The following is a 26,801-nucleotide window of genomic DNA, read 5'->3' as shown; positions in this document are numbered from 1 at the left end:
ATCATATTGGAACAAGAATGCTTCTTTCATTCTTTAATATTTTTATTTTATTTTTTTTATGTTTTATTTATTTCTAGGAGAGAGAGAGAGACAGTGTGAGCAGGGAAGGGTCAGAGAGAGAGAGAGTCACAGACTGAAACCGGCTCCAGGCTCTGAGCTGGCAGTCAGCACAAAGCCCGACGCGGGGCTCGAACCCACGAACCGCGAGATCATGACCTAAGAGAAAGTCGGACGCTCAACCGACTAAGCCACCCAGGCGCCCCTTTAATATTTATTTTTGAGAAAGACAGTGTACAAGTGGGGGAGGGACAGAGAGAGAGGGAAACAGAATATCTGGAGGAGGCTCTGAGCTGTCAGCACAGAGCCACTCTTGGACGCAAACCCGCCAGCCATGAGATCATGACCTGAGCCAAAGTCAGATGCTGAAACAACTGAGTCACCCACAAGCCTGAGAACAAGAATGCTTCTCGAATGTTTGCAGTCTTTATTTTGAACAAGGATGATACAATGCATTTGAAAAACATAACTGAGTCTATGTGTAATCTTCATATATTTTAAAAAATACAACATATAGGTGTTTAATGTGTTAATATTTGTATGTAAAGAATAATGGATTATCCTGCCACCATTATTAACCTACTTCACCTTATTTAAGAATGTAGATAAGAGATGGAATCTACCACTTCTTTGGTATAGATATAAATATCATTAGATATAGATGAAGATGATCAGGATATAGATTATGCTATACAACAGAAATCCCATATTTATTCTTCCTACAAATGTGAACCTTGTTACATTTAACCTAAAAATAATCACTGCCAGGTATTTATCCACCAAAACATGGGTTCATTCTGGAATAACAGAATTTGGAACTGGTGACAAACAGGTTGATGAAAAAGCATAGCTGAGTTCAGGGAATAAAGAGGCCTGAATTTATGGAGAAAAGGGATATGTTGAAAAGTCTTTTATCAACTAAAAGGTCTTTGTAGTAAAATGATAGTTTGAAGGAATGTGGGTTTTCAGTGGTTGTGCTGTTGCCTGGGAAAGATACAGAAACATGTCTTCCTCTGGCTGGAATAGTAGAGTATAACGTACCTCGAAGGTCGAGTTTGTGGAAGATAAAGACATTTTCTTCCTGTTGAGTCTGCCATTCACTCTGATTGATAGGGCTTGAGAGCTCTCCCTGCTGTAACCTTGAGATGCCAGTATCATGTCAACATTTCCTTCACCCTCAGTAGTTGACAACATTCTACTCCATGCTTTGATGACCGTCACTTACTTCAACATTTTTCTTAAAGTTTATTTATTTTGCAAAAGAGAGAAAGCATGAGTGGGAGAGGAGCAGACAGAGCAAGAATCCCAAGCAGGTTCCACAACGTAAGCATGGGAGCCCAATACGGGGCTCGAACTCATGAACCACAAGGTCATGACCTGAACCAAAACTGAACAAAATCTCCTACAGTTTCTATGAGTCACACCCAGGCTCTTCTCTGATGGGCCACTTTGGCAGAAACATCATTTAGTGTTAGTAAGCAATCAAAATTAAGCAGATTCATGAAGAATGTTTACTTTTCACTTGCCTCTCTAAAAAATAATATACATAGAAAAGCTGCCCAGGATCAGAGCACTCACCACACGGGACTACATTATGATACAAGCTAGGTATGGTCAACAGGGAGGAGTCCAGGAAGGACCATGTGAACAAAGTTTTCTATGTCCTACTGTTTTAGAGCAGCCCAGAAAATATTTGCTTATCAAACACTTTTTTTTTAAGTATTTTTATTTATTTCTAGGAGAGAGAGACAGCGTGAGCAGGGGAGGGTCAGAGAGAGAGGGAGTCACAGACTCTGAAACAGGCTCCAGGCTCTGAGCTGGCAGTCAGCACAGAGCCCGATGCGGGGCTCGAACCCACGAACAGCGAGATCATGACCTAAGCGAAAGTCGGACGCTTAACCGACTAAGCCACCCAGGCACCCCTCAAACACTTACTTTTCATCTTCCTGTGAATTACATACTTTCCCTCGGAGGCCCCAGACTTCTGTTCTTCCCTCCTCCCTTCTTCCTGCCTTCTTTCCTCTTCCCCACTTCATTCTCCTCCTCCTTCTCTCCTCTTCAAAGACATATATGCTTTTCCTATGCAGTTTTCTTGTATTTCTGGAGACTCCTTTCATATACTATTAGATTTTAATTTCTCTTGTTTGTCACATGCCAATGTGCTTCTTAGTCAGCAATGAGAACTTCCTCTGAGGTTCCAGTTCATGCTTTCGTATATTCTTCCAAACCATATTTGGCTCCTCTTTTCTACAATCAATGTTATGGGAGAAAAAGAAACAGAAAGGTAGGGGACAGCAGTATTTCTGAAGGAAATGGTGGACAACCATTTTAAGTCCTAAAGTATGAGGTTAACTCACATACACATTCCTGAGGTACCCAGCACAGCACCTCGTGAGTAAAAGCTGTGTGTGCAGAGTAAAAGCTCCGTAAACACTGCCTTAATGATGTGTCTGTTACTTTCCAAATACAGACTTTCTCAGACTATACCTGTTCCAAGCTCTGTCATGGGTACATACATCTAACACACTGACCTATGCTCTCTAGCTTATGGCTTGACTACTTGTCGCTTCTTTGAGATTTCAACAGGCCACTGTTACTGGGGAAACAAGGATCCCAATGTTCCTAGAAATTCAAGTGTGACCATGGTAGCAAAGTGGCCTTTTCTGATGCCAGCAAGTCCTGAGGTCATATGGAGAATGATTCAGCACTGTACCACTGCTTCCCCTGCATGTCAATGCTCAGGAGTTCTGTGACGCCCCTTTAAAAACTCCCTACTCCCTATGTGGCTTTGTAGGTTGTCTACAGCCCCTGCTTCAGAGAATGAAAACGGGTCAAATAATAGGTGTTTCTAATAAATCTCATCGGGTCCCTGTCTCTGAACCTATCCCACTGTGTCCAGGCCCTTTGAGCGTCATCTCCAATACCTACTGTAACGTGTGACATTTTACAGCAATACCCATAATGATTTACATCATCCGATATGCCCTCCTCCATAACTGCCACTGACCAAGACCTGAGCATCACAGGCATCATTGTCATCTTAGAGCATCTGGTCCTCAGTAACACACAGGAACTCAGTTAAATCATGAAGATGAAATGGCACTTCCCTCATCCTCAGAATCCCAGATTTGTCAATTCCATATCTCTATGACTTTTATTCATCAGATGCGACCAAGCGCTGCCTGTGACTCTGCAGTTCCAAAAAGGGAGCCACTTCAGGTTCCCACCTTACAGTGGAAAGACATCTTCACATTTTCTTACTTTCCATCCCTTTCCTACAGTTTAATCACGAGATAGGTTAACATTGGCGATGAAATAACACTTCACTCTCTACACATTCATGTAAACTCATTAAAACAACTGTTTTATTAACCATCCTATTAACACTGTTCAGTATCTAGAATGCAAGCCTTCAGAAAGTATTTCTTGATAAAATGATGTGGGAATACAGACTTCCATAATTTTCAGGCCTGAGTCTTTCTTGAAAACTCTGTATTTATAATTGTATACTACCTTGGTGAAGAGTTAATAATGCCCCTTTGAATCTCTATGACCATTTCATCATTTCAACCACATCAACTGACATTCTCTAACTCTTGCTGTAGTGAAAATATACCAGTGTTTCACTGCACTGCCGCGTCTTTTTTCCTTAAAAACCAATTGGGAAATTATTTTATTTGTAATATTCAATAAGATTTTAGCTTTAATACAGGGAAAAGAATGATGTTTTGAACACCTTTTCATGAGAACTTGCATCAATATATCACCAACAGCATCTCCATGTAGATTTTCTCTGTATATGGTGGATTATGTTCCCCTTCATCTTCCATGGAGAATGAGTCAGGAGTCACGCCTAATGAAGAAGGGCATGCCATGTCTTTGATGCACCAATAATCAGCCACATAATTTTCCAAAGCCACTCAGAATAAATGAATATTGGAAGTATTTTGAGAATAGAAATACACTATTTTCTAGTCACAAATGTCACAGAAGGTTGATGTGATAAAAAGAGCACAGACTGAAATTAATGATACCTATGCAATAATTGATCTTTTGAGGGGCACCTGGGTGGTTCACTTGGTTAAGCTTGAACCTTTGGTTCAGGTAGTGAACTTGCAGTTCATGAGTATAACCCCCGGTCGGGGTCTATGCTGATTGTTCAGAGCCCAGAGCGTATTTTGGACTGTCTCCCACTTTCTCTCCCCATTCCCGGCTCCTGCTCTCCTTAAAAAATAAAAATCATTTAAAAGATTGAATTAAACTCTTGAGGCATAATAGCATATACATTATGTTTAACATTGTATTAGTCCTTATCAGTATGTTGATGAATGTCTGAATACAGTCTGATATACTAGTCTCTACTGTGGATTCTGTAACACTTATTGACAGCTGATGTTCAGTTCAATATTTTTCCAAATATTTATATCCTTCAAGTGACCTTTTTCATGCACTGTCTGGGGTTTGCTAAAGCGTACATTTAATTGAAGGCCTTTCCTCATTCATTATGTCTGTACAATATAAATCTCATGTGAACTTTTGGATATTGATTAAGGATCAAATTGCACTTATAAGCGCTGCTTTTTTTTCTGTACATGTTACTTTCTATCCTGTAAGTTAGCTATGATATGGATCAAGTCGTGAGGTCCAGCTATAGGATGGACACATTCTTTACCATTGTAATGTTTCTCCTTGCCATAAAGTCTGTGATACCAAGGTTGAGCAGTCATAAAGGTTTTACCATTTTCTTTTACAGTTTAAGATTTTTCTTCATTATGAATTCTGTGATGAAGAATGAAGCTTCACCTCTGATGAACAGACTTCTCAAATACTTTATATTTGCAAAATCCTCCCCAGTATTCAGTCTCTGATCAGGAGTCAGTATTTTACCTTGCCACACTTGAAAGCCTTGCCACACTCTTTAGTATTCAGTGGTTATTCACCAGGATAAATTTTCCTATGTGATGCAAGGCATGAACAGTCCACAAAACGTTTCTCACATTCCTTAAATTTGAAAGATTTGCTCCAGTATGAATTCTGAGATCATGAGTAAATTTTGATTCAAGACTGATGAAAGACCTAACTACGTCCTTTTCATTGGTTTTTATCAAGGTTTCTGTCATGTATGAATTCAGTGCTATCGAGTAAGGTGTAGGGGTCAGTTAAAGATCTGGCCATATTCTTTACATTTGTAAAGTTTCAATCTAGTATGAATTCTGTGATGTTGAATGAGGTGTGAGTGTTGAATAAAGGCCTTGCCACATTCACTGCATTGGTGAGGTTTCTCTCCAGTATGGATTCTGTGATGTCTGTAAAGGTTTGAGGTTTGGTTAAAGCCCTTCCCACATTCTTTACATTGATAAGGTTTCTCACCAGTATGGATTCTGTGATGTTTGTACAGGTTTGACATTTGGTTAAAGGCCTTTCCACATTCTTTACATTGGTAAGGTTTCTCTCCAGTATGGATTCTGTGATGTTGTTGAAGGACGGAGAAATGGCTAAAGGCCTTTCCACATTCTTTACATTGGTAAGGTTTCTCACCAGTATGGATTCTGTGATGTATGTACAGGTTTGCCATGGAGGTAAAGGCCTTTCCACATTCTTTACATTGGTAAGGTTTCCCTCCAGTATGGGTTCTGTGATGTTCAGTAAGATGTGAGCGTTGGGTAGAGGCCGTTCCACAATTTTTATGTGTGTAAGGTTTCTCTCCAGTCAGGATTGGACTATGTCCATTTACTGATGAGCCATAATTAAAAGTTTTACTACAATCTTCACATTTCACTGGTTTGTCTCCAGTATGCACTCGGTGATGTTGAATTTGTGCTGAGTGCCAGCTGAAGGCTTTGCCACACTCCTTACAAATGTAATCCTTATGTGCAGTATGGATTGTCTTATTTATATGCAGTCTTGATGACTGACTAAGCATGTCCCCAGGTTCATTGCATGTACATGGATTTTTTCCCACATGAATTCTCTGATGATCACCAACATTGGAGGACATGCTAGCAATTTGCCCACATTCATTATATTTAGAAGGATTCTCTCCCAAATGTATACTCTTAGGTACAATAAGGTTGGTGCTTTGATAAAAAACACCCCCATATTTATTACATTCATAATCATTCTCTGGAAAAGGAGTCTCCAGATAGCTTTGATGCCTTTCTCTCTTCCCATCCTTCTTCCAGCCTGTCACTAAGTGTCCATTCTCAAGGGCACTATGTTGATATATATCCACTGAAACATTTTGAAAAGAAGTTTCTATGAACGTCTTTGGAAGAAGGCTCTCGTTAGCATTTGAAGATACTGCTGAAAGGTACAGAATGAAAGTAAAATCATTCCACTTTCTGTTTTTAATGTTTTGTTTATTTCTAAGAGAGAGAAAGTGTGAGCAGGGAAGGGTCAGAAAGAGAGGGAGACAGAGAATTGGAAACAGGCTCCAGGCTCTGAGCTGTCAGCACAAAGCCCGATGCGGGGCTTGATGCCACGAACCGGATGATCATCACCTGGGCTGAACTCGGATGCTTAACCGACTGAGCCACCCAGGTGCCCCTCACTCTCTACTATCAGATGAATACAATGAAAATTCTTATACACAAAACTGAAAAAACTTTAACTTCAGAAAAAAAAAATCATTTTTCTTTTTCTTTTATTTTTTATGTACTTTACAGTTTATTTTTTTTTTATTTTTAAAAATATTTTTTATTTATTTCTAGGAGAGAGAGAGAGACAGAGACAGTGTGAGCAGGGGAGGGTCAGAGAGAGAGGGAGATACAGACTCGGAAATAAGCTCCAGGCTCTGAGCTGGCAGTCAGCACAGACCCCGACGCAGGGCTCGAACCCACGAACTGCGAGATCATGACCTAAGCAAAAGTTGGACGCTTAACCGACTAAGCCACCCAGGCGCCCCACAGTTTGTTTATTTTTTGACAGAGGGAGAGAGAGCATGAGAGGAGGTGGGGCAGAGAGACAGGGAGACACAGAACCTGAGGCAGGCTCCAGTCTCTGAGCAGTCAGCACAGAGCATGATGGGGGACTCAAACCCACAATCTGGGAGATCATGACCTGAGCTGAAGTCTGACTCTTCACTAAGCCACACAGGCACCTCGAATCATTATTTTTTCTAGGTCACTCAGATTGTATCTGAATTTAATCCCAAATAATACTTTTATAAAGTTATTCTTCACAGATTTTACAATTTGATGGTGTTTCTTTGTTTAGTTTTGGAGTTCCTGGGTGGCTCCAAGGGTTAAGCATGTGACTTTTGGTTTCAGCTCAGGCCATCATCTGATTTTTTATATGTTTCAGCTCCACATCCTGCTCTTCACTGTCAGTGTGGAGCCTGCCTGGAATTCTCTCCTCTCTCTTTGTCCCTCCTCCACTCTCTCTCTCCATCTCTCAAAGTACATGCAAAAAAAAAAAAACTTAAATGAAAATTTTTTTGCTGGCTTGATTCTAAAAAATGGATTATGTCCTTAAATTCTGTGTAATAATGTCTGTTAAGTGCTTAATTCATAAGGGCTTTCATTACAGCTTTTTGCGGTGGATATTAATGAATATACTTTACAATTTTCCTGTGCAGGAAGACATGCCAATAATTCAAACTCTGCCTTTTTTCATGGGTGCACGGTCAGAGATAGTATTATGGCCACAGGGAGTTTAGGGGGCTCAGTAGGTCTAGCCTCCGACTTCGGCTCAGGCCACGAATTCGTGGTCTGTGAGATGGAGCCCCGGGGCGGACTCTGTGCTGTCAGCTCAGAGCCAGGAGGATGCTTCAGATTCTGTGTGTCAGTCTCTCTCTGTCCTCCCTTGCTTGCTCTGTCTTTCAAAAATAAACATTACAAAAAATTAAAAAATAGTTTGATACAATAAATCATAATGTAATCTCATATATAACTACTCAGAAAGTGAGAACACATATGACATAGTCAGAGGAGCTTTATGTTATACAGGACAATATTATGAAGTCATTTAATTATTAAGAAATAATGTAACAATTAAGATTTTATTATGGGCTACAAGTTTTGAATTCTATTTTATTTTATTTTTTTAATTTTTGAGAGGCAGAGACAGTGAGCAGAGGAGGGTCAGAAAGGGAAGGAGATACAAATCTGAAACAGGTTCCAGGCCCTGAGCTGGCAGTCAGCAAGGAGCCCGATGCAGGGCTCGATCCCATTAACTGTGAGATCCTGACCTGAGCCGAAGTCGGACGCTTAACTTACTGACCGACCCAGGCGCCCCTGTACGTTTTGAATTCTAAATGTTCTATCTCCCTTAGGACATTACTTTATGTATAAATTCTAGAAAAAAATCGGAGATTTTACCATTAAGGAATGGAACATATATAGTGGAAATTTGTTATCTTAGATAATATCATCAAAAAATAAACTTTTCTTATTTTTTCTAAGCTTCTTTTAATTTATTTTGAGAGACATAGAAAAAGACCATGTAGGGGAAGAGCAGAGTGAGAGGGACACAAAACTCCAAACTTGCTCTGTGCTGTCATCACAGAACCCTGTGTGGGACTCTAACTCACTGACTGGGAGATCATGACTTCAGCTGAAGTCAGATGCTTCGGCAATGGATCTACCCATGTGCCCTTAAAACTGACCTTTTGAAGTGGAAAAAAAGGGTTAGATTTTCTCATTTTAGGGAGGTGCTTTACTATCTCATGAAATTAGTGGGTCTCAATTTTGTACAATTAAGACTAAAGCATCCATATATTGGAAGCCATGAACCAGGTAACAGGTGGTATCTGTCCCCAGTGTTCCTGGGATTTCTGCACCAAACCCCAATAAACCACCCACTACCCTGACACACTTCTCACACAAGGCAAACACTCAGACATGAACGAACAGACTTCCTCAGAACTACAGAGATTTCCCCAAACCCTCAAAGCAATGGAGAACCAATGAGATAGGGGGGCCCTCACTGTGGATGTGAAGGACCTTTGGTGACACTGAAGGAGAATCCTTAGAGAATGTGGGAGTGGGGTGTGTTTGAAAGCACATGTCCCTCTGTGACAAGCAGAGACATGAAACTAGGTTTCTCAAACTAATTTCCATTCAAGAAGGGCTGCTCAAACCACATTTTAAGGTCTGTCTTCCTCCATCACATTGGGACCTCATCTGTCATCTGCTTCCTTCATTCCCACCTACCTGGGCATGAGGCTACTGTGTCCTTTCTCTTCACATCCCATAGCTCCCTCTTTTCTTCCAAAAAAATGACCATGGCCGGCTTTGACACAACAAGACCTGTTTGTTAGAACAACGGAATAGAAATATTGCTGGGGATTTTACCTTTCAACCCAGTATTGGCCTCAGTAGAGAAGAGAGGACATTCTCGAATTCTGGAACATCATTCCAAATACGATTGCCCAACAGTCCCTTTGGAAAACAGGAGAGATTTCCAAGGTTCGCATCGTGATCTCCACTTCCGACTATTACCACTACCATAATGGGTAGAAATTCGTATCGAAGATGGAAATACCATTTAATGCCACCCAATGTTTAGAATTGCCATTAATCTAAGAAATGATGATGATACTCTAAAGAAGGGAAAACTCATCCGAAAGGAAACATCATGAAGATTTTTCTCTACATCTAAAAACCCCTACTTCTTTCCCTTACTGTAGGGATTTGAATCTCAATCATGCAAGGAGAAAGATCCTAAGAGACAGTCTTCAAAGGCAGGAACAAAACCCCTGAGTGTGGTTTGGGAAATCTGGAAGGAGTCATCCTCACCCAAGAAGAGGAGGTGTCCATAGTTCTCTAACATCACGTCCCTGTACAGTTCCCGCTGACTGTGGCTCAGGCGTCCCCACTCCTCCTGAGAGAATTCTATGGCCACATCCCTGAAGGTCAGCAGTCCCTGCAACAAAAACCACAGTTACCAAGTGAACTCATGAGGAGGTCATAATGACACCTATGGTACCTATGAGAAAGTTAATGTCACCGGCTGAACCCCACGACCTGACCTTCATGGCTTACCTGCATGTGCTCACTGACCTTAGTCCCTCATTGTACTTAACCTCTTATTTACACCTCCCTTTTACTTCAAGGAAAACACCCTGTGGGCACAGTGTCCTGTTGTAGGAACAGAAAGTATCCAAAAGCCGGTAATGCCTGCCCTGAAAAAGAGCTTGAAATGGTCCAATTTGAGCTTAACCCCTGACTCCCATCTATGCAGATGAATATCAGAAAAGAGCATGGAGTCAGGATAGTTACCATTATCTCATTATATTTATTTTTAAAGGTTTCTTTCCTCAAAGAGAGAGCACAAGTATGGGTGTGGCAGAGACAAGAATTCGACCAGGCTCCTAGCTCAGGAAAGACCTTGAGTTAGGTGGATTTCAAGACTGTGAGATCGTGACTTGAGCCTAAAGCAAGAGGCTGAAGCTTAAGAGACTGAGCCACCCAGAAGCTCCCTTTTACCTAATTATAATACTAAAATCTCTACCCAAGGAGGAGCACAAATGTCATTTACTATGTAACACACAGAGAATGTATACAACTGTCATCTGAAGTCTCATTGGCCAACTTATCCACAGCCTCTCCTTTCTAAATATCCACCCTAACCCTAAATACAAGGAAACCATTCTGAGCTGCCCCTCGGGCTCAGTTGTCTGACTCTTGGTTTCAGCTCAGATCATGATCTCAAAGTTTATGAGTTCTAGCCCTGCATCAGGCTCTGTGCTGATGGTGCAGAACTCTCTGACGTTCTCTCTCTCCNGGAAGTTATACCCTGTGATCTCCTTATTTCCTGTAAATCAATTTTCCTTTGTCTCCCATCTCCACCTGGTATACTTTTTTGGGATTCACCATGGACTAAACTCCTGTTTGTTCAGTTATATTAGGAGAACTGGTTCCGGCTTAGAGGAGTTTCTTACTTTCTACTGTAAGACAGTTTGTAGCACAGTATTTTGCTCTTAGATATTCTTTAACTTTGAGTTATGAACCAAATAAATATTATGTTTATTCAAGAGAATTTGTAAAATGAATGGGTCAACAGAGACATACACATTTTTGAATCCTGTATTTATATCATGCAGTACATATGGTTTCAGTTTAAAAAAATATTTTGTGACTGTTTATTTTTGAAAGAGAGGCAGAGCATGAGCAGAGTTGGAGCAGAGAGAGCTAGGGAGACACAAAATCCAAAGCGAGTTTTACGTTCTTAGCTGTCATCACAGAGCCCAACGTGGGGTTCAAATTCACAAACCAAGAGAACATGACCTGAGCTGCAGTCCAATGCTTAACCGACTGAGCCATGTGCTGTCTATTTCTTAGTGGAAAGTGTTGGTGAGTTACAAATATACTTGCATATTCTAACATGAATTAGAATTTACAACAGTGCATTGGATCTTATTAAAATGCAGATTCTGTTCAGGAGTTCTGGGAAAGGTGTCTGCATTTCTAACAAGGCCATAGTCTATGGGTCAAGGGATTCGTATTTCAGGAACACAGAGGAAGAACTCCAAGATCTCTGGAGGACTTGGAACTGAGTGGGTTTTATAGCAATTACTGGTTCTACTACGATAGCAAGAAAGGCTACAAGGTTTTCCAAGCATTTCCTGGTTAGTATTGAGCATCTGACAGTCTCATTAATTCATGGAAAAAAAATAATAATATAAGAGAAGAAAGACTCTGTTTTTCTAGTTTTAGTGAATGTTTTGTCAAACATCTGGTACATAGTACGATCAGGTTTTAACTCAGGTTAACTGACCTAGAGCTGATCTAAAAAGACACACAGATCAATATACACAAAGAAACCTAAATCAATGTATATAGTAGGTGTCAAACCTGATAACAATGACAGTATAAAGGTATGCACACAAATTGATCTACCTTAGGGTGCCAGCGTGGCTCAGTCTGTTAAGCATCCAACTGAAGCTCAAATCATGATCTCATGGATCAGGGTTCAAGCCCCACAATGGGCTCTGTGCTGACACCTAGCTCAGAGTCTGGAGCCTGTTTCAGATTCTGTATCTCCCTCCCTCTCTGACCTTCCCCTTCTCATACTATCTCTATCTCAGAAATAAATAAAACATTAAATTCTTTTAAAAACTTGATTTACCTTTATACATTCCAAGCACACATCCATACATTTTGAAATTACTTATATATCATTAAAAGTGATACAGTAGAAAATTACCAGGGAGACTAAAAACCAGTTTTATCTTTTTTTAATTTTTATTATTGAGAGAGAGACAGAGTGTGAGCAGGGAAGGGGCAGAGTGAGAGGGAGACACAGAATCTGAAGCAAGCTCCAGGCTCTGAGCTGTAAGCCCAGAGCCCGATGCAGGTCTTGAACCCACAAACCGAAAGATCATGTCCTGAGCCAAAGTCTGATGCTCAACTAATTGAGGCACCCAGGTCCCCCTAAAACCCAGTTTTAATGTGTTGCTGGGTGGCCTAGTTATTTAGATGTCCAACTCTTAATTTTAGCTCAGATCATGATCTCATGATTCCTGAGTTCAAGCCACACCTCTGGCTCTGTGCTGACAGTGTGGAGTCTGCTTGGGATTCTCTCTCTCCCTCTCTTTCCTTCACTTCACCTCCTTGTCTCTCTCAAAAATAAATAAAAACAACCAAATACAAAACATTTCAATGGCATGAAACTCCTCAATTTAGTCGTAGATGACAATGCTTAGGTCTTTAACTCACACTATCAACACAAACACGTAGAACGATATAAATAGAACAGTTTCTATTTCTGAGACTTCTATGATGGGGGCTACAAAGAGAAGTGTGTTCCCCTTCACCGTAGAAGCCTGACCTAGAGCCTGCCTACTTTTGGGAAGCATCAACTAAAGACTCCTTCCTTCATTCTTTTTTTTCTTTTTTATGTATATTTATATTGTGAGAGAGAGCATGGGCAAGCATGGTGTAGAAGGGGGTGAGAGAAAGAGATGGAAAGAATCCCCAGCAGGCTCTAGGCTGTGACTGAGCCACCCAGGTGCCCCTGGATGTTGCATTTTTTAAAGGGTCTTATGACTGTCGATATGTCTCACCAATTGTTAATATTGAACTGAAAGATAAGAACCAGAGAAATCCTGGAGAAGTAGTTTTAGAAGTAGAAATTTCAGGGACGCCTGGGTGGCTCAGTCGGTTAACTGTCCCACTTTGGCTCAGGGCATGATATCAAGATTCGTGGGTTCAAGCCTCGCATTCGGCTCTGTGCTGACAGCTCAGAGCCTGGAGCCTGCTTCAGATACTGTGTCTCCCTCTCCCTCTGACCCTCCCCTGCTCATGCTCTCTCTCTCTCTCTCTCTCTCTCTCTCTCAGAAAAGACTTATTTTTTAAAAAATTATAAAAAAAGAACAAGTACAAATTTAAAAAAAGGTTTGTGATTGACTACTCTGTGCACCTACCCTCCCCCATGAACATAAGTGACCTGCAGCGAAAGTAGAGTGCTTTCCATCCATGGGTCCTGTCCCTCTTCTACTTCAATAAATTACCTGTTTTGTATCCTACAGTAGCTCAATAATAGTATCTTGACCGTAATACTTAATGAACCTGTAACTTAATATTTCTTGCAAATCTTTCATTTTATTTTATTATTTTTTTTAGATTTTTAATTTTTTTTTATTGAGAGAAGGTACAAATGGTGGAGAGGGAGGGGAAGAAAGAAAATTCTGTGAGGAGCATTGACAGAGAGATGTGGGACTGAACTAATGAACCATGAAATCATAACCTGAGTTGAGTCAGATAGTTAACCAACTGATCCACCGAGACACATTGAAAGCCTTTGTTTTTTATGTTTGTTTATTTATCTTTGAAAAAGAAAGAGCAGCTGTGTGCAGGAAGAGAGGGAGAAAGAGACAGAGAGAGAACCCCAAGAGGGCTGCCATCGTCACTACAGCCTGACATGGGGCTCTAGCTCATGAACCTCGAGATCATGAACTGCACCGAAATCAAGAGTGGAAACTTAACTGTCTGAGCCACCCAGGCGCCCCTCATTGAAAGCTATTGTTTCAATCATCATTTGTGCCCTATGGTACTCTGGAATTTTTTTTTTTTTTTAAATATTTTTATTTATTTCTAGGAGAGAGAGAGAGACAGCGTGAGCAGGGGAGGGTCAGAGAGAGAGGGAGTCACAGACTGAAACAGGCTCCAGGCTCTGAGCTGGCAATCAGCACAGAGCCCGACGCGGGGCTCGAACCCACGAACCGCGAGATCATGACCTAAGCGAAAGTCGGACGCTTAACCGACTAAGCCACCCAGGCGCCCCGGTACTCTGGAATTTTAAGATGCTCAAACAAGTGAATTCTGTGATTCTTCTCTTTCTGAAAACACAAAGAAGTACATAGAAGAGTACGTCTGTACCATGACTATGTAGTGACATAAAAACCGATGGGGTGGAGGTCTGATTTAGAACCTCCATCCCCAGAGGTCATTAGATCTACTACACAAAACAGAGCCTTCATTACCCCCATGGAAACTGACCTAAGGTTGGCCAGTAATAAGTAAATGCTCAAGAAAGTATTCCTGAGGCCTTTTTGGTGAATGAGGCTGATCTTATTAAAGCACAGGGACAGGGTATGTGGAAAGAATGAGCTGCAGGGTAATTCTGAGGAACCACTGATTATATAGGTTAGTTGGGGAAGGGTAGAAATGTAAGTATCAAAAGGGATTTTCATAGGTAAAAGAAACTCAATGGATTCCGGAAATCTGTCTATTGTCAAGCTAAGCCTGCTTTTTGCCTCTAGAAAAGCACTGACATTAAAGCAGTTGTAAATTCCTTGAGGACTACCTTCCTCTGCCAGTCTCCAGTATTTCCCAGTGGGTTGCGAGTTGTAAGAAAATTTAAGTTTATCTACATTTCTTTGGCCTTTGTTCTCCTCACCAGAAATGGCAGAAAAGGGGGCATCTAGGTGCTCAGTCAGTTAAGCATCTGACTTTTGATTTCACTTCACGTCAAGGTCTCATGATTTTGTGAGTTTAAGCCCTGAGTCAGGCTCTGCACTGACCCTGGGGAGCCTGCTTGGTTTCATGTGCTCTCTCTGCAACTCCACTGCTCTGGCTCTCTCTGACTCTCTCAAAATAAGTAAACTTGGAAAAAAAAAAAAACTACAGGGAAAGTGAAACTGGGAGAAAGAAGTTTCCACTTTAAATATGGTGGTGTCTGGAAATTGATCAGGGAATCTGCCTGAAAAACATTTCAACCAATAAGAAGGAAAATTACATTACATTCCAGGGGAGAAATCTGGCAAGGGCACAAAGCCAAGTTAAAGAAGGTAACGTCAGCTCTATGGAAACAAAGCGATCTCAGTGCCTGAGGCACACCCCAGGACACAGGACCACAGGTGTGTTCTTGTGACCCCAAACAGCAAGTCAGAATAGTAACAACCATGAGAGACCCTTGAATGCTGAGAACAAACTGAGGACTGAAGGGTGTGTCCGGGTGGGGTGGGGGAGATGGGCATGGAGGAGGGCACTTGTGGGGATGAGCACTGAGTGTTATATGGAAACCAACTTGACAAATACACTATTTGTAAACAAACAAAAAAAACAACTTTGAGGAAACAGTGGATTTATTCAGCCTTCAGTCACATATAGTTTCCATGTCTTGTAATATCTACAACATTTAAGTATCTTTTGCACATCCTAACGAAAGGAACTTTCCGGGTTATTCTATGCCTCCTATCCATCCTGTGTGTTTTGCATTTTCAGAATCCTATTATACCCAGAGCGGAGAAAGCATGGAGATCAGAAGTAAGTGGGAACGGTTTTCCTTGAGTGCAGCCCCAGCGCCAGACCCCATCAGCAACAGGAACCTTGGACTCAACACCCTCCCATCTGAATCTGTCACAAAGGGACTATTTTCAATACTTGCAGGAATTTAATTGAAAGTGACAACTGTTGATGCCCTACTGGAAGGCAGGTTGGAGAGAAGGGACCAGAGTCGTTGGGACACAGGGGAGGAGTGTCCTAACCAACTACCTTGAGTATCATTTCTGAGAAGGTAAAAACTAGGTGAAAACATAAAGGAGAACCATCAGAACTAAAAAAAATCATTGGTTTCTTTTTTGAAATTTCTGTTGTAGTGGGATTCTCACACCCAGACTTTTCCCTCCAGGAAACAAATTCATTCCTGCTGGCATAATTCAGTTGGGTTTGTACCCAAAGAACTGAGCACTGAACACCACATGGCATAGTTTTTATATAGGTTTTAATTCTGTGTCTCCGATATACGGTAACACACAAACATGCAGTTGCACCAAGTGGTCTCTTACTACACGGTGAAGAGGTATGCGGTCAGGAACTCATATAGTCAGGTTGTCTTAGTGTTTTCTTTCCTCAGTGAGGAGACACCACCACACTTTTAGAGAGAGAGAGAGGGAGGGAGGGAGGGAAGGAGGGTGGGAGACCAGGAGAGAGAGAGAAAGAAAGAGAAGTAGAGGGAGGGAGAAGAGAATGCAAACTGAGGGATGAGGGACAGAGGAAGGGAGGGAGAAACTTAACCCTGACTCAAGGCTGAAACACAGGTCCCCGGGATCATGGCCTAAACTCAAGTAAGAGTCTGATGCTCAACTGGCTGAGTCACCCAGGTGCCCTGTGATTCCTACTAGCATGGAATTCCCCCCCCTCAAAAAAACAACAGGGCCTCTGGACAGGCCCACAAGGCTTACCTGCGATCTAGCCATTTTTTTCACCTACTCTAGATTTGCTTCTCAGAAGATCTTTGTGGGGAAATCCCAGCTGAAATAGAAAATGTCTGTGAAGCCACCAACACAGCCTTTTCCCCAGTAAACTCCTTGCCTGCAGGCAGGACTTTGAAATGCAGAGAAGGCCCAACTTCCTAGTCCTTTGTGTCAGGAGCTGTTCACAAACTGTGAGCTCCTGCTTGGGAACCAATCCCTGAGTTTCCCTTCTCTGCTTTCAGGCGCCTCCCTTCCCTCAGAGGCCCACAAATTCTGCTTGAGCCTAGAAAACGTGTGCTACATGGACCTGACCCTCCCCAAGTCCTGTACAGGAGACCTGTTACCTCTCCTTGAGAAAATCTGTACTCAGATATCATAATTCTTTTAAATTTAAAAAAAAATTTTTATTTACTTTTTGAGACACAGAGCATGGATGGGGGAGGGGCACAGAGGTAGTCACGGATTCTGAAGGGGGCTCCAGGCTCCCAGCTGTCATCACAGAGCCCAAAGGGGCGCTCAAACCCACAAACGCTAAGATCATGACCTAAGCTGAAGTCAGATGGTTAAATGACTGAGCCACCCCGGCACCTCTCAACTCTCATAAATTAATGGGAAGCCTTCCTGCCTAACCCTGGGCCTCACTGAGAATTAGGATACAAAACGATAGGACTCAGTAGGTAGAAAAGGAAAGATTAGGACCTGAGGTCTCAGGGTGGGGGGGAAAAAAAACACATTTTGGAACAATGCTGGGAGTGTCTGATCACAGCAAAACCCCCTCAGGTGTAAGGTTTCACTTAAGAATGTGACAGACACCACCTACTTCCCCTCAGGTTCCCCTCAGGAATTTGACTAAAAACCTAACTACAAATTAGTAGTAGACCATAAAACCTAAGACCCACAAGGAACTGGAGCCCCTGAGTGGCTCAGTCGCTTAAGGGGCCTGCTCCAGCTTAGATCATGTTCTCGTGGTCTGTGAGTTCAAGCCCCACATCGGGCTCTGTGCTGGTAGCTCTGAACTGGAGCCTCCTTCCAGCTCTGTGTCTCCTTCTCTCTCTGCCCCTCCCCTCTGGCTCTCTATCTCCTTCTCTCTCAAAAATAATAAACATTAAAAAAAAAAAAAAGACCCACAAGGAACTGTATGGCCTTAGACCACCCCTCATACAAAGGAAATGAAATGTTAAGCATCTGACTTCTGCTCAGGTTATGAGCTTGCAGTTCATGAGGTCAAACCCCACATAGGTGTCTGCACGGAGCATGGGGCCTGCTTTGGGTTCTCTCCTCCTTCTCTCTGCCCACCCCCATCTCACATACACTCACACTGTCTCTAAAAATAAACTTAAAAAAAGAAAATTTTACAACAAATAAGGAATATATATCACACTGTAGGATGTTGACAACAGTATCCTATGCCATTTACTTTCTACAATTATCACTAATTCACAGTGAACACAGGTAACAGAGAACCTCAGGGAAGGGTCACATTTCAGTCAAGAAAACAACATCATAAATATTTCATTCCTGTCACCAACAAGTGCCTGACTATTTCCTTGAAATGGTATTGTCACTTGTGCCGAGTTACATTATAGAATTTTAAGAACTATGAACATAGAGTAGTTATAAGATACTTGTTAGATTTTCCTGTAAATTTAAAGACAGTAATAATGAAGAAAACATCTGTTAACCAATGCAAGATAAAATTCAAACTTAATAGATTAAGGACTAATATAAAGCCTTTATTTGCAAACGCCAGCATCTCCAGTAAACAAAGGAGAGAGACTTCATTTTGTGGGGGAATCTGTCAGAGAGACCCTGATCCACGTTATCCATGATAATATCAGCTGTAACGAGACAAATTGATATCAGGGGCCTCATGCCTATAGAAAGACTCATCACGGACGTTTTAGAGTTTCCAACGGAAGAAACAAATCATACTAGGGTACAAATTATGAAAATACAGAAGATTTTTGTAAATTTAAAGTCAGAGATTCCTCCCATGTCCTATAGTATTTAATGATTTTTAAAAAGAAAGCCTTTGAAACAATCTACACAGCAACACTCTTTTTCAGAACATTGACTTATTCTGGGCCCAACAGTGACCTGCTTTGTTTTCATGTATTTTTTTAAGTTTATTTTGAGCAAGAGTGAATGGGGGTGGGAGACAAAGGGAGAGAATATGCCAGACAGGCTCTGCTGACAGTGAGCAGCCGGACACAGGACTCACTCAAACCACGAGATCTTGACCAGAGCCAGAATCAACATTGCAACACCTCACTGACTGCGCCACCGGGGCCCCCTGTTTATTCATGTTCGAAACCAGTTTACATAGACTCAGGCCACACCCAGACAGAACATCCATATATAATCTTGTCCTTTACTGAGGCCCAAACCTGACTCGCCTCCCATGAGAATCTTGGGTATCAATACATCCTCATATTGATCTGTCCCCAAAGGGTTATTTTCAATAATTTGCAGGTCATGAATTCATGGCAGGAATTCCTCATGCTCTATAGAAAGCCTGGTTGTAGAGAATGGAGAGAAGGACTGGGGATACAACACAGGAAGGTCCTAAAGAACTGAATGTGACTATCATGAAAGGGATAAACACTAGTCCAAAGCAAATTTGTTAGGCAGGTTCATCAGAAGAAAAAAAGTAAATATTTGCAAGCACTAAATACATGGCATTTCATAGTAATGAGGACACAGCTTCTGAGCTAAGTCAAGGCAAAATTTACCTGAGACGCAGCCATTTCTTCCTCTCCTTTCTCCTCCCTCGTGTTTTCTGGGGTGATGGTAGGTGGAGAAATCACACCTGAAGGCTTTGAAAGGCCTCAGCACAGCCTCTGCATCTCTCATCACCTCAGAGGCAGAAGGATCTTGAAATGCAGAAAAGGCTGCCCTCTCCTTTACTTTGTCACGGGAAGGACTCAGAAAAATGGAGCTCCTACGTGGAAACGTTTCCTTCCCAGATTCAGATGTCCTCCTCTCCCACAGACAGCCACACATCCCGCCACAGTTCGGAAAGGGGGGGCTGCACTGCCTTCTCCTTCCAAGTCCACACCGAACAGACTATCATCGTCTCTTCAACTGAAAGCCGGACGCAGCCTCGCAAATACGTCTGTGAATCCACATGCTTCACCCTGGCCTTACCCGAGAATCACCTGGAGCTCATGGAAAAGCAGCACCGATGCTCTCACTCTGACCAATAGACAGACTCCTGCAGAGGGCCCAGGTGATGCTGGTTCTTGAAACTCCCCATGGGATGTTTCTTGTAAACCCAGGCTGATAAGCAGTTGTGTGCTTTCAAGTTTTCATGTGCATATAAAGCCTGGGGTCCATGTCCCATAAAAGAGGTGGTGATTGTGCAGTTGGGAAACGGGTCTGTGACTTGGCATCTTCCACCGGTTCCTTATTAGTGCTGATGCTGCTCCCCCACACCCGTGTTTAGTGGCACTACAGGAGAGATGCAGCACAGCACACCTGAGCCCCCCACAGCCACCATGTGACTCAACACAAACAGCTCCTGCTGAGTTCCCAGGGAGGAGTTTGCCACCTCCTTTCCACTGTGGTGAGTTTACTGTTGGTTCCCAGCAAAGGCCACTGTCACCATCCCGCAGAACCACATGCTTCCATTGCACTAGGTAACTTTCCAGATGAGCAAATAGTTGTTCTGCACATATTCATGTCCCACCATTCGCTTTGAGCTTTTGCTTACAGAAACACACTGCTTTAGTAAAGTACTGGACTTAAAAGGGAGGTTTTCCAAAATGGTTTATATTTTTCACAAGTTTGGGCAGTGAGATTNTCACCAAAGGGTTATTTTCAATAATTTGCAGGTCATGAATTCATGGCAGGAATTCCTCATGCTCTATAGAAAGCCTGGTTGTAGAGAATGGAGAGAAGGACTGGGGATACAACACAGGAAGGTCCTAAAGAACTGAATGTGACTATCATGAAAGGGATAAACACTAGTCCAAAGCAAATTTGTTAGGCAGGTTCATCAGAAGAAAAAAAGTAAATATTTGCAAGCACTAAATACATGGCATTTCATAGTAATGAGGACACAGCTTCTGAGCTAAGTCAAGGCAAAATTTACCTGAGACGCAGCCATTTCTTCCTCTCCTTTCTCCTCCCTCGTGTTTTCTGGGGTGATGGTAGGTGGAGAAATCACACCTGAAGGCTTTGAAAGGCCTCAGCACAGCCTCTGNTGTCCTGGTCTATCATTATGTGTAAATTCTCAAGGGCCCTAGGTTTACATCTACTCATTGACATGTGTTGAAAGGAAGCTTCTATGCACAACGTTGTCAGGAAGCTCAGGGTGCCATGGGAAGATACAGCTGAAAGATATCAAAGAATAGAGAAGCACAAGCATTCTACTTATTACTCCTGCAGGATGTGTNAGCACAGCCTCTGCATCTCTCATCACCTCAGAGGCAGAAGGATCTTGAAATGCAGAAAAGGCTGCCCTCTCCTTTACTTTGTCACGGGAAGGACTCAGAAAAATGGAGCTCCTACGTGGAAACGTTTCCTTCCCAGATTCAGATGTCCTCCTCTCCCACAGACAGCCACACATCCCGCCACAGTTCGGAAAGGGGGGGCTGCACTGCCTTCTCCTTCCAAGTCCACACCGAACAGACTATCATCGTCTCTTCAACTGAAAGCCGGACGCAGCCTCGCAAATACGTCTGTGAATCCACATGCTTCACCCTGGCCTTACCCGAGAATCACCTGGAGCTCATGGAAAAGCAGCACCGATGCTCTCACTCTGACCAATAGACAGACTCCTGCAGAGGGCCCAGGTGATGCTGGTTCTTGAAACTCCCCATGGGATGTTTCTTGTAAACCCAGGCTGATAAGCAGTTGTGTGCTTTCAAGTTTTCATGTGCATATAAAGCCTGGGGTCCATGTCCCATAAAAGAGGTGGTGATTGTGCAGTTGGGAAACGGGTCTGTGACTTGGCATCTTCCACCGGTTCCTTATTAGTGCTGATGCTGCTCCCCCACACCCGTGTTTAGTGGCACTACAGGAGAGATGCAGCACAGCACACCTGAGCCCCCCACAGCCACCATGTGACTCAACACAAACAGCTCCTGCTGAGTTCCCAGGGAGGAGTTTGCCACCTCCTTTCCACTGTGGTGAGTTTACTGTTGGTTCCCAGCAAAGGCCACTGTCACCATCCCGCAGAACCACATGCTTCCATTGCACTAGGTAACTTTCCAGATGAGCAAATAGTTGTTCTGCACATATTCATGTCCCACCATTCGCTTTGAGCTTTTGCTTACAGAAACACACTGCTTTAGTAAAGTACTGGACTTAAAAGGGAGGTTTTCCAAAATGGTTTATATTTTTCACAAGTTTGGGCAGTGAGATTCTCATTACACGCAGTTGTCTCAATTTGGATATGTCCTTCCCGATATTTATGATTAACTTCACTCTTTCCATCACTGTCCTGGTCTGTCATTATGTGTAAATTCTCAAGGGCCCTAGGTTTACATCTACTCATTGACATGTGTTGAAAGGAAGCTTCTATGCACAACGTTGTCAGGAAGCTCAGGGTGCCATGGGAAGATACAGCTGAAAGATATCAAAGAATAGAGAAGCACAAGCATTCTACTTATTACTCCTGCAGGATGTGTTGACAACTTCTAATATATATCTCTAAAATCACTCAGAGAATGTCAGCAAGGTGGCTGACAAGAAATCATTAGAACCTCATTCTTCCAGAGACACATAAACTTGCACACAACGTACAGACCACATAGCCTAATAGATAACACAGTAGTATTGCCGTGGCATAGCGCAAATCACATTCTTATACCTCAAATACTCAGGCAAAATGCCATATGAACCCAAAATTACCAACAAAAAGGAAATTCAAACACAACACAGAAGTGAGTAAAGTAGGATACAGCAAAACTAGGAAACTATAAAGAATAGAAAGGTTGGTTCTCAGAAGAAATGAAAATTGGCAACCCTTTAAATCAAGAAAGGAAGAGAGAAGACAGAAGACAACTACAATCAAGGGGAAGAATGAAAGGTAGGCACAGGATAACTGATACCATAGAGATATAAATCATTAGAGGAGCCNATCCACATGCTTCACCCTGGCCTTACCCGAGAATCACCTGGAGCTCATGGAAAAGCAGCACCGATGCTCTCACTCTGACCAATAGACAGACTCCTGCAGAGGGCCCAGGTGATGCTGGTTCTTGAAACTCCCCATGGGATGTTTCTTGTAAACCCAGGCTGATAAGCAGTTGTGTGCTTTCAAGTTTTCATGTGCATATAAAGCCTGGGGTCCATGTCCCATAAAAGAGGTGGTGATTGTGCAGTTGGGAAACGGGTCTGTGANGAAGAATGAAAGGTAGGCACAGGATAACTGATACCATAGAGATATAAATCATTAGAGGAGCCGCCACTAGAGAATTATATGACAAGAGAGATATCAAAAAATGGGTGCAAATTTCAGAAAGATAGAACCTATCTGGACTCCCTGAGGAGGAAATATTTTTTAAAATCTCCACTGATCTATATCTCCTAGGTAGTTGTAAAAATTAATTAAAATCAAAAACAAAAAAAAAACATCCCAAGAAAGAAAAGTATCCAGATGAATGAACTGAATAATCCATACAAACATTTGTTGAGAAATCTGTTCAAATCTCCTCAAACGTTTCGACGGAACAAGAAAAGGGATATTAAGAACACCCTCTCTGTGACCCCAGCTTTAATAAGTTATCAAAGCATAATAAGACATTATAAGTAAAGAAGAGATAAAAGGAAATAATAAAAAAATAATATTTTAAACCATAAATGAGTGAGAATTCTTCCTGAAATTCGATGGTGTTTCCTCATATGGAACACCATCAGTTTTAAGTGCACATTAACACAATGAAGATAAAAACAACATGATTGTATTATAAGATGCAGAACAGGAAGTGAACATATTGGACAGAATTTCATGATTAAAAAGACCCAATAAAGCAGGAATGGAAGGAAACAGCCATGATCTAATAAAGGCTATCTGTGCATGGAAAGCTGAAATCTCACATAGTCAACAATGAAAGACTAAAAACTTCACCTGTCTGATCAGAAACAAGGTAATGAAGCGACAGCACCACTTCAATTCAACATGGCACTGCATCGTCATTTCAGAACAAGTGGGCAAGAAAGAAATAGATTAAAGGCATTGAAAATGGAAAGTTAAAACAAAATGATCTCCGTTCACAGATGACATGATCTATAGACATCCTAGAGAATCCTTATTTTTACATTTTTTTCTTTTTGGTTTTGTTTGGTCATCGTTTGTGTTGCTTATTTCTGCCTATTTTGTCTAGGAGATACTCTATCTTGAAATTTTTATATTACAAATGGTTGAATTAAGTTGTTTGTCTCAAATTTCTTTTCTTTTTGTTCAATGCTTATTTATTTCTGAGAGAGCCAGAGATGGAGAGGGAGAGAGGAGGGGAGGGGAGGCACATAGAGAGAGAGGGACCAGAGAAGCCCAAGCAGGCTCTGTCCTGTCATCAGAGAACCCAACTTGCTTTCAATTAAGACTTCCCCTGCAGATGAGGACTGCTTTTCTCTTGATGTTTTTCAGTTTTTCTTTAACCTCATATTTTGCAAATTTAATTCAAATATGTCACACTGTGGGACTGCTTCTTGTTTATTTTGAGGAAAATACTCTCTGCCTCTGTGCCTCCTGGATGTGGATGTCTGTTTCCTTCCCCAGAGCAGGGACATTTTCTAATATTTCTCCCAATAAATTTTCTGTCCCTTTTCTCTTTTCTTCTGGAGCTCCTATAATAAAAATGTCATTACTTTTGAAGGAGTCACTGAGTTCCCTAAGTCTATTCTCACGTTGCAAAAATGTTTCTGTCTCTTTTGTTCAGATTCACTATTTTCCATTATGTTGTCTTCTCGCTCACTAATTCATTCCTCTTCTTCCTCCAACCTGCTGTTCATTGCATCAGGATGATTTCTAATCTTATTTATTACATTTTTCATCTCTGTTTCTTTCTTCACACTTTTACTTCTGTGGGAAGGGGCTCATTAATGTTTTCTATTCTCTTCTCAATGCAGTATTTCTTATGATTATTGCCTTACCTTCTCTATTTAGCATGTTACTGACAATTGTTTTAAGTAGATCCCTGATTGAGGCTATCCCTTGTTCTTTCATTTGGGCAACATTCTTCCATCTTCACACTTTGTGTAAGTCTCTGCCTTCCTCTCTTTGTTTCCAGAGCCAGTTATCTCCTCACTACAGGCCAGTGACCTGCACATACTCTCCTTGCTGGCTGTGGATAGTGTTTGGTGCTTGGCCTGAATGTGGCAAATGTTCATTAGGTGTGAGGAGGTCTGTTTATGAAATCAGACCCGACCCCAACTCCACCAGAACGGAGGCCTGCAGAACTGTCTGGTCAAGAGACAGGTGTGGGCAGGGGCTTGTGCAGGTCACCTGGGGAGAAGCTGACCTTGCCTGGCCTGAGGCAAGCTTGACTCAGAAGGTCACTCCCACCACAGCGCGGGGGTGGGGCTTCCTGTAAGCACCTTACACAACCAGTGTTGCCACTGAACTGCTTCACTCAGGAGATTCTGTTTATGATGAGGGGTGGGGGAAGAAAATGGTGCCACCCAGCTCCCTTGTTCTCAGGCAGGCATCTCAGTGGATGTTGCCTCTGACGGAAGTGCTCCTAGAATAATCTCACCCCTGCATCTCCACCTCCCCCCCAGTGACCTTTGATCTCTGTTTCTAAGCTGTCTCACCCCTAGTTGTGTGCCTGCCGTCTCTTCAGGAGGAGTGCAATGCCTTCCTGTCTCCAGTTGATCTTTAAAACTCTAGGCTTGGGGCACCTGGGTGGCTCAGTCGGTTAAGCGTCTGACTTCAACTCAGGTCATGGTCTCATGGCTCCTGGGTTTGAGCCCCGTGTTGGGCTCTGTGCTGACAGCAATCTCAGAGCCTGGAGCCTGCCTCAGATTCTGTATCTCCCTGTCTATCTGACCCTCCCCTGCTCATGCTGTCTCCATCTCTCTCTCTCGCTCAGAAATAAATAAAAGCATTAAAAAAAATTTTTTTACAAGGAAGGAAATAATGAAAAATTTTAAAAAAGAAATAAAAAATATAACTCTATGCTTTATGCCATAGTGTTTGCAAGAATTCACAACGTTGAGGTCCTGTCATTTTCCAAGCCACTGGCTTTGGGAAAATAATCTCCTTGTGCATTCCCCTGTGTGCTCCTCTTTCTCTGCCTTTCTCCACAACCACAACTCCCAGGTCCATAGCAGTACAATCTGTTTCTCTCCAAGCCATATCTCTGTCCTGCCTACAGTACAGTCTTTGAAGTGCCTCTTCTCTCTCCTTACTTAAGGTGTTCCTCTGTCAGTCTTCAGTTTGCTTATTGGGGTATTAGGATGATTTGATAGTTATCTAGTTGTGTTTGTGGGATGTGATGAGCCTAGAGTTCTCCCACATCACCTCCATCATTGTCTTTTCTGAAGAATCCTTGCTTTTAAAAACTTGTTAAATCTCACACAAAATTTGCAAAGTTGGAGAATACAAACCCAACACTTATAAATTAACTGTGTTTCCACACAACAAACAACAATATTGCAAATAAAAACAATTGCATTCACAATAGCATCACAAAGAATACAATGCACAGGATTTCATACAAAATAGAGGTAATCACTACTGTGATGAAAACTGGAAAATATTGGGCCAGAAAAAAAAAAAAAAGAGGAACCACATCCATCTTGCATAAGAAAGTTTTAACACTCCTGGGCTGTTGGGCACAGTGTGGCTCAGTTGCTAAAGCTTCCAACTGTGGCTCAGATCATGATCTGAGCCCTGTATTAGGTTCTATGCTGACATCTTGAAGCCTGGAGCCTGCTTCAGATTCTGTTTCTGTCTCTCTCTGCCCCTCCCCCACTTGCCCTCTATCTCTCTCTCAAAAAATAAAGATTAAAAAAAATATACTACTGGGGTGCCTGGGTGGCTTAGTCGGTTAGGCGTCCGACTTTCACTTAGGTCATGATCTCGCGTTCGTGGGTTCGAGCCCCGCGTCGGGCTCTGTGCTGACTGCCAGCTCAGAGCCTGGAGCCTGTTTCAGAG

The 26,801-nt window shown here is 42.2% G+C and overlaps 2 protein-coding genes across 2 annotated transcripts; both read right to left on the bottom strand.

Moving 5' to 3' along the window:
- Window positions 1-3,441: 3,441 nt before the first annotated feature.
- On the bottom strand, window positions 3,442-16,811 carry LOC144233704 (KRAB domain-containing protein 5-like). Its single transcript, XM_077766710.1, has 4 exons — window positions 16,685-16,811; window positions 9,795-9,921; window positions 9,210-9,305; window positions 3,442-3,910 (listed from the first exon to the last, which is right to left on the bottom strand). Exons 1-4 carry the CDS (start codon window positions 16,697-16,699, stop codon window positions 3,813-3,815), a joined length of 336 nt encoding a protein of 111 aa, XP_077622836.1. The 5' UTR covers window positions 16,700-16,811; the 3' UTR covers window positions 3,442-3,812.
- Window positions 5,085-6,055, bottom strand: LOC144233711 (uncharacterized). Its single transcript, XM_077766716.1, has one exon. The coding sequence runs from the start codon at window positions 6,053-6,055 to the stop codon at window positions 5,213-5,215; it is 843 nt and encodes a 280-aa protein (XP_077622842.1). The 3' UTR covers window positions 5,085-5,212.
- Window positions 16,812-26,801: the final 9,990 nt, after the last annotated feature.

Source organism: Crocuta crocuta, unplaced genomic scaffold, assembly GCF_008692635.1.
Source record: "Crocuta crocuta isolate KB4526 unplaced genomic scaffold, BGI_CrCroc_1.0 scaffold434, whole genome shotgun sequence".
Lineage (NCBI taxonomy): Eukaryota > Metazoa > Chordata > Mammalia > Carnivora > Hyaenidae > Crocuta > Crocuta crocuta.
This window is presented reverse-complemented; position numbering and strand designations above follow the sequence as displayed.